Source organism: Silurus meridionalis, chromosome 4, assembly GCF_014805685.1.
Source record: "Silurus meridionalis isolate SWU-2019-XX chromosome 4, ASM1480568v1, whole genome shotgun sequence".
NCBI lineage: Eukaryota > Metazoa > Chordata > Actinopteri > Siluriformes > Siluridae > Silurus > Silurus meridionalis.
Window position 1 is genome coordinate 9786107 of NC_060887.1, and position 8186 is coordinate 9794292.

Genomic DNA, 8186 nt, shown 5'->3' on the forward strand with positions numbered 1-8186 from the left:
AAACTGAGTTGAATAAGCAAGAGTCTACAATTAAGAATTATAATAAGACATTATTGCCATAGTAAATTATAGTACTTGGATACTTTTTTTTAAGGTAAATTACATATTTGAAGTTAAATACCTTTACACTTCTAATCAAGAGAAAGATTAAAGGGGGCACTGTTACTGGAGTAATATTTTACCCACTGTATCTCTACTTCTACTCAAATACATGCTTTGTGTACCTCGTTCACCACTGCAGACAATTAACAGTTCAACTAAGGAAAAAAATAATCTTTGGTCTATCTATCTATCTATCTATCTATCTATCTATCTATCTATCTATCTATCTATCTATCTATCTATCCATCCATCCATCCATCCATCCATCCATCCATCCATCCATCCATCCATCCTACACTTGACGCATTTCTCTGTAAATTGGTGACAATAAGTTTTTTTGGACCTGAAAATTCTTCCTGTTGCTACCATCATGATTTACAGTAAAGATTAGTAATTCAATTCCTGAAGCACACATGCAAGTCAAAGCCATGACACTACCACCACCATGTTTCACAGATGAGCTGGTATGTTTTGGATCATGAGCAAATCCTTTCTTTCTCCACACTTTGGTAATTGGTATACTACTTTATCATGCAGCAAAACAATAACCCAAACACAAATAGAAAAAAAAGATCAACTTTATCATAAGGGAAAGTGGAAGGTTTTAAACTGGACACCAGACCTTAACACACTGAGCTGTGTTTCACCTACATAAAGGAGTAGTTGTACAGTTGTACTTTTCATTAGGTGGAGATAGCAGTCCACTTTTGCAGGTTTTTATAGTTTATTTAAAGTTTTATATATATATATATATATATATATATATATATATATATATATATATATATATATATATACTCATGAATGATTTTTGTTTTTATAGTTATTAGTTTTTAATTATATTATTGTTCCCTGGGTTTAAAAAAAATGGGTGGTAACTTGTCATGGTATGCCTGTCATGTAAACAATACATTTCAGCAATAAAAAGCTTATAAATAAATGGACAAAATATCGTATGAAGTAAAAAAAAAAAAAACGTAATAATTGAGTAGTGGGGAATAATAAGGTCCTGGGTGCAAAATCGCAAACACCCTCTGAATCATTTAACGCGTTCTTCTTACTTGCGCAGACGCGCCCAAATTTGCGATCCGGCGCGCATTCTCATAATCTCGCGATAACGTACGTGATCTGCCCCTGTTAACAGCAATGGGAAACCCCGTCGTTTCCTCTTCCTTTTGCTGTCCGCAAGCGAGGTAAAACACTGTGCGCTTCTCTCCGTGATTAAAATGTCTAATTCAAGCATATCGTGTGCTAGAAATAAGCACAAAAACATATTTAAGTGTAATATCATTTGTAATAACTCGCCGAATGAGGGTTTACGATATAGGGTCTACGTTTTGGAATAATATAATAAACGCGTGCTCGAGTTCAATGGCTGCGCCCGTGCGTTAGCATTTAGCATTAGGGCCTAGCTGAGCTGTGAATGAAAAAAAAACGAGTACGAGATTTGTCAGAAATGTTTAGATAATTTACGTCTTTATTCGCAATTTATGAACAAAACGGCTCACTTTTGTGTTTTTTTTTTTTGTATCATTTGAAAGGTTATTAATACTGTTTGGTCGCTTCATTGCTGTTTCTTGCATGCCCATGTGAGGTGAGCGGTTGCGCGTGTTAAACTAGCTAGCAGAGACGCGTGAAGTGGCGAGGCCCCAAATATAATGTATTAACCGCAATTACTTTATTTATTCGTTTTTAGTTGTCTTTTTAAACCTAAACTGTGAAGTGAATGTGTAAGTTATTGTATCCGGCTGTTTAATTTCTCCAGGGTTGGTGGTTGAATGTTAAGATGGCAGCTAGCCGTTTTGAATTGGATTGACCCGCTTTACATTTATTCACTTATCTTTTTACATCACTCGTTCTTTTCTTTTCCTCTTCAGATGCCAGGCGGTGGTGTAACAGTAAAAGACGTCAACCAGCAGGAGTTTGTCCGGGCGCTGGCTGCCTTCCTGAAGAAGTAAGTCCTAAAATCCTGCTCCACAACCATCAGCATCTGATGATCTGTTATTTTGCTGTACAGTCTATGGAGAAGGGATCTGGTCTGGATCAAGGGGATCAATACAGATCCTGTCTGAATATAATCCTCCTTTCTGATCAATTTGAGAAGGATGGATTTATCAGGCAGGCATCCTTTTAGTTTATGTTCATCTAAGTGTGGCACACTTGCACCCGGACAAGTGAGTTTCTAGTGTGTTGTGGTGTTTGGGTGTGTGTGTTAAAAGTAAAGGTGCGGGCACACTAGACTTGTTGCTCTGTTGAATCGGATTCAGTGTCTATACGGTGGGTATCGAAGACCCAAGCTCATGCCCTGCACCCTAAATGATTAAATGGTTTGCTGTGTTTGTTATTGACTACGTATATCTCTGAATGGTGCAAGAGCTATAAATACCATAAAAATATAAAATTAACAATAAGTAATAGAAAAATTATAGAAATGAGTACATTTTTTCCGACTCCGCTCAAATCTCAATTTTGAGGACAGGTTTGTTCGTATCCGCGAATATTCATAAAGTGTCTGTTGTCCGGTTGAATCGCGTGTCTAAAATTCTGCCTGCTAAGTCTTGTGTGACACCAGCTAATTATTTCTTGTTTTTCGAAATGGCCCATTTTTAATGAGTGGTTTGATTAGGTGGATGTCCTTTTAATGGGTTTGAAAGCATTCACTGGAATGATACAACACTTGCATTCGGACAGCAATCAAATCACACCTCAGGACCGGGCATGTTTCTAACAGCTTGGCTTTTCCCCCAGAAACTCTGCATCCTCAGATGTTTAAGTGACTGTCAGGGATGTTCATTGTGTCAGAGAAAGTTATGCTTTGTGTTCATGTATTATCCTGTAGGTGCCATTATGCCTTTGCTTCATTTAAATCATTGTCACATGGTTTCCTCAGTTTTAATTATAAAGAATATAAATATATTTGGTGATTTGTGTTTAAAAGTTCACTGATGGCTGTGTTGAGACTAAATGCATCAGTAGCAGCAGAGGAGGATTGAGAGAAACACCAATATGGCCAATCTATCTTAAAAATAATAATAAAGGATGAGTTGTAAATTAATCACACCCAGACTTGATGCAATTCCAGACCACCCGGTATACTGTTACCTACTATGAAAATTGGCAGTGTATATCATCACTCTTTAAACGTTTTTTTTTTTTTTTTTTTTTTTTTTTTGGCAACTGATTTTAACATGCAGAAAAAGCTCTTCTTATTGCACTTGGTTATTGAAGATTTGTAGCTATTGATGTGCAGGTATTACTGCTGGATTATTTTTGGTAGGAGAAATGTACATGTATGTTGAGCAAGCTGGGCTTATTATTTAAAAAAAAAAATTATTCAGTTTCCTAAAACAAATTGAGGTTTCTCTACTAATAGTAAGTGTGTGTTGCAGGTCAGGAAAGCTAAAGGTGCCAGATTGGGTGGACATTGTTAAGCTGGCTAAGCACAAGGAGCTGGCACCCTGCGATGACAACTGGTTCTACATCCGTGCTGGTGAGTTCTTATTCACCTTCTATAAAGTGCAGTTAACTCAAGATTTTGCAGTCACCCGAGTTGTTTAAACAGCTGCAGACTGTTGGAGAAGACTAAATTGAGCCACCTGAAGTGTTCAATTCTGATAATTGCTTTTTGTGGACATGCAGCACAGCTTGATGAGTCAAACTATTTTGTTTGCCTATGTAATTAAAATTCACCATCTCTTGCTTTTGTGTTATGAATATTTATTGGCTTGTTATTCTGGCTTGTTGGCGTTTCACGGTTCAACTACATAATTTTTTCACCAGATTTGCTCCCTATGATTACAGGAGTTCTGTGACTCCATCTTTAACTCCTTGTTACGTTGAGTAATGGATTTTTTTACATCACTCTGTATTAGCAAGCTCTAACAAAGGCACAGTGCATAAGTCTTCATATGATTACATTTGGGAATATGATGACTGGTGTCAGCTCAAAAGTAATAGAGAAAGAAGCATGTTTGTGATAACCTGATTTGGATATAATAGCATTCAGCTGAATAAAAATGTAATTTAGGCAGTTAGGATTTACATTTAGCCTTTTTTTGTTTATAAATAAATAAATAAAATAAATAAATATATATGTATTTTTTTTTTAATATCCACACTCTTCACTGGACATTCTAACAAACCCAGACCAGTGGAAGGTCTTGAGTGGTCTGCCTAAGAGCTCTGTTGACCCCAGGCCTCCTCAACCTACATCAATACCTGACATTAACACACTTTTGGCTGAATGAGTATAAATTAAGACAAGTACAATCATATCTAGTGGAACACTATTTTATTTTTTAGTGTGTAGGTTAATAATATGGAAGTGAATGTTCAGTAAGCACATATAAATCTTGCGATATGGTGTCCAGAATTATTGACTATAGTGTAGATGAAATGCTACCAGGCATCCAATTTAAACTGAGATGTGTGTTGACTGGTTTAAATATATATTCCAAATATTTATTTATAGGGAATATACTATAAAAATGAAACTTGGATATATTACAGTAGCTAATGTGCAGCTTGTAGCGCAGTACAGATTTACTGTCCTCTGAAAATAACCATTATAACCAGAAAATAGTTATTGTCAAAATAGCTGGCACATGAGCACATCGCAAGTGAACATGTCAACTGTGTCCAAATTTTGTGTGAGCACAATTATCTTGCGCTGCCTTAATCCTCCTGGGTATGAGCTGCACAAGTTTTTTGCTGGGATCCTTTTTGTGACCTCATGTAGCTGCTGGATGTTAGACACATGGTGCTTTTATACTTTCTGATTGAGGATGCACCACGGGCACTCAATAAGGTTCAGATCTGAGGACATGCGTTATTGTGTTGGAAAACTGCCGTGTGTTCCTCAATGAACTGCAGCTCCCCAGTACCAGCATCACTCATGCAGCCCCAGATCATGATGCCTCCACCACCATGATTGACTGTTGGCGAGACAAAATTTTCTTGGTACTTCTCACCATGCTTGAAGCAGCTTCTGTACCTGATGCACAGCACAAGGAATCAACTGTGATTCTCTGATCAACCGTTGCGAGGCCAGTTCAGAGTTTATCCAGTATTGTAAAGCCTCTGTATGACCCTGACTGCTGTACTGTAACTCAGTTTCAGAGTGTTACAGATCTTATAGGCTCGGCCATCTTGTGAAGAGCAACAATTCTAATTCTCAAATCCTCAGTGTCTTTTCCCTGAGGTGCCATGTTGAATATCTAGTGCTCTGTATGAGGGAATTGTACACGAAGCACCAAGTATAACCAAATTCTATATTTTAAGATACACTATTACTTGCGGTGTACTCACTTTTGTTGCTAGTTATTTAGACAATAATGGCTGTATGTTGAGTTATTTTTAGAGGACAGTAAATTTGTACGGCTCTACAAGTTGCACATTTACTACTCTAAAATATCAGTTTCAGTTCTATAGTATTGTCCCTTAAGATATAAAAAAAAATGGTTGCTGAAATGTGAGGGGTGTACTCACTTTTGAGATTGTGTGATCTTGTCATTGCTTTATCGCTCCAAATGAAGTTTGAAGGATGCTCTTGTACACTATGATGTAACTAACGTGAGGGAATCTACATACCTAAATGGGTCATGATGTTTATTTTTGAGATTTATATACAGTGTTGTATTAAAAGTTATTTGCAGGCTGGTGCGGAGTTTACGATCATCCCTCAGGATAGGATTTAGACTGTATCAGATGCAGAATTGCCTGTCTGAAGATAATAGTGAAGGATATTATTCCAATTTCACTAGTAAATGTAATTTTCTACTTGAGACCCATTTTATGTTGTATAGTATTACACATGTGCAGATGGAATTACTTGAGGGAACATCTTTTGAGACAAGTGTAAGTGTTCTAAGCTCCATGTACTATTCAACAACGTTAGCTTTGTGTTACTTGTTGGATTATTTTATTTTTAGTTGCTTGTAGCTATAAAGGGTCTTTGTAAAGGTTGTTGCCCCTGGCTGTTGTGTCTAACATAGTTAAGTGTACTATCATTTCTCTTCTCAGCTTCTACTGCACGTCACCTTTACCTGCGTGGCGGTGTCGGCGTAGGTTCCATGATCAAGATCTACGGAGGTCGTAAGAGGAACGGCGTTTGCCCCTCTCACTTCAGCGTGGGCTCCAAGAACGTTGCTCGCAAAGTGCTCCAGTCTCTGGAGGCTCTTAAGATGGTGGAGAAGGACCCCAACGGGTGATTTTTATTTTTATTGTGTATTTTTGCATTTTAGTAATTTGTGTGATGCTGGTTTTAGTTTGTCTAACTCTGTGTACTCTTCTCCTTACAGAGGCCGCAGACTGACCCCACAGGGCACCAGGGACTTGGACAGAATCGCCGGCCAGGTGACAAAATTACTATTTTAGTTAGCGTGATTATAGTTTTTAAACAATTACAGTCTCGTGGACCATAACCAGAGGGTCAGAACCCCATGGGCTGTTAAACCAAGTAATGAGAAACTCTGCAGGTTTCTTCAGGCTGCAGAAATCCAATTGGCACATCAGTATTCATCTCAGAGAAGTCGGTCCAGATGCACATTAGGACTGATAACCTGAATCCTGCAGTCATCCATCACTTTAAAAACCTTAAGCAGTGTGTGCTAGGGCATTGCTGAAAGTTTCAGCAGACAACAGGAGCGCTGTGGTAATAACTGTCAAGCGGTGAGACTTTAAAGAAACATCAGGAGCAGCCTCCAAAACCCCACCCTGAAGCTCAGGCTGATGTTTGGCCCATCTCTGGCTGTCACTATTCCACGACAGTCCGGGGCTGCAGGAAGTAAACAAGTCGATTGAATTTCATGCTGGCTGAGCAGCCGTATGGCAGCATTTTGTTCCGCCTGATCTCCATAATGAGCTGAATTCAGATAAGCTAACCTGATTTCTGGGGCACTTCGCATACCGCTGCACTCTAAGCTTTAGAACTGTGCGCACTCTGATCTCCAGGATGAAGAGAGAGTTCGGTTCTATAGATATGTGCATATGATCAATCCCCCGACTAACAATGAGGTGACCGTTGACCGGCTCAGTATGTCGCTGTCGGTCAGCCCTTTCTTAAATACATTTTGTCGAGTGATTTGAGTGAAAAATGCCACTCCATATTTCCCTGAGAGTGGAGACTAACCAGGGTACAGAAGCCGCTTGTTAACGGTGCCCCAGCAGCCATCGCTTGTTGCTGTCTGTGTTTTTTACTCCTGTCTGTCTTGTTTATGACGCACACTCACTTGAATGTCTCCTCTCTTTCTCTCTCTTCCAGGTTTCAGCTGCAATCAAGAAGTCTTGAAATGTAAAATAAACTTTGAGAACTAATTTACGGTCTTGTGTGATCTGTGGTTAGGATTCTTTCAAAGCATTCTCGTAGGGTTGACTGTGCAAGGACTTTGACCTTTAAACAAGGAATTTGACCTTTTTTTTCCATTGGTTAAATAAAGTCTTGATTTTAATATTTCATATGAATTTCTTTAACCTCCTTTAAAACTGTCGCTCTTGACATCCTTAAAGCTGCTTTTATCTGTTATGAATGATTGAGGCAGGCAGTTAAAAGTTGACATTGATCAAGAGGGAAAAAGGTTACATCAGTCACGTCCTGTGTCTTCGTTCCCTGAGTATTGAATTAGACCAACCGGCATTTTCTCTATAATTGTGTCCGTTTCAAATTTTTCATTTTTCCTGGCCGGCTCATTTTCTTTATTGAATAGTATTTAGAAGAGCGCACTTTAAGGTCAGTGCTGTGGTTTCGGTGAGCTTGATTTCTGAGAACAATTAGGGAAACAGTGCCCTCTAATGGACTGAGCACCATAGGGGTGGAAAAAGGTTCATGGAGCAAGTTTAGGAGCAAGTCTTACTGTCAGCATAAGCTCATTCCACCAGGAGTTAATTATAAAGCTCAGCGTCTGTGCACATTGATGTAAAAAGAAAAAAACTACCTTTCTGTTTATTGTTCAAGTTTTTATTCCACCAGGGCAGCACACTATAGAGCAGCTGTGTGCAGAACCCTGTATCTATAGCGCTTTTTATTCTGATTGACGAGGTATTAAGTAGATTTACGTAATCAAATTATGTGCTAAAACCAGGGCAGT

The 8186-nt window shown here is 38.5% G+C and overlaps 1 protein-coding gene across 1 annotated transcript; it reads left to right on the forward strand.

Annotated features, from left to right (window-relative positions):
* The first annotated feature begins 1184 nt into the window (after window positions 1-1184).
* rps19 (ribosomal protein S19) lies at window positions 1185-7416 on the forward strand. Its single transcript, XM_046848388.1, has 6 exons — window positions 1185-1295; window positions 1980-2056; window positions 3492-3592; window positions 6124-6307; window positions 6402-6456; window positions 7364-7416. The coding sequence occupies exons 2-6, from the start codon at window positions 1980-1982 to the stop codon at window positions 7388-7390; spliced, it is 444 nt and encodes a 147-aa protein (XP_046704344.1). The 5' UTR covers window positions 1185-1295; the 3' UTR covers window positions 7391-7416.
* Window positions 7417-8186: the final 770 nt, after the last annotated feature.

Excerpts from the sequence above, each read along its gene's own strand:
- rps19 (XM_046848388.1), top strand. The coding sequence starts at position 1,980 with ATGCCAGGCGGTGGTGTAACAGTAAAAGACGTCAACCAGCAGGAGTTT. Across the intron at positions 2,057-3,491 it reads CTGGCTGCCTTCCTGAAGAA|GTCAGGAAAGCTAAAGGTGC; the intron begins GTAAGTCCTAAA and ends TGTGTGTTGCAG. Across the intron at positions 3,593-6,123 it reads CTGGTTCTACATCCGTGCTG|CTTCTACTGCACGTCACCTT; the intron begins GTGAGTTCTTAT and ends TTCTCTTCTCAG.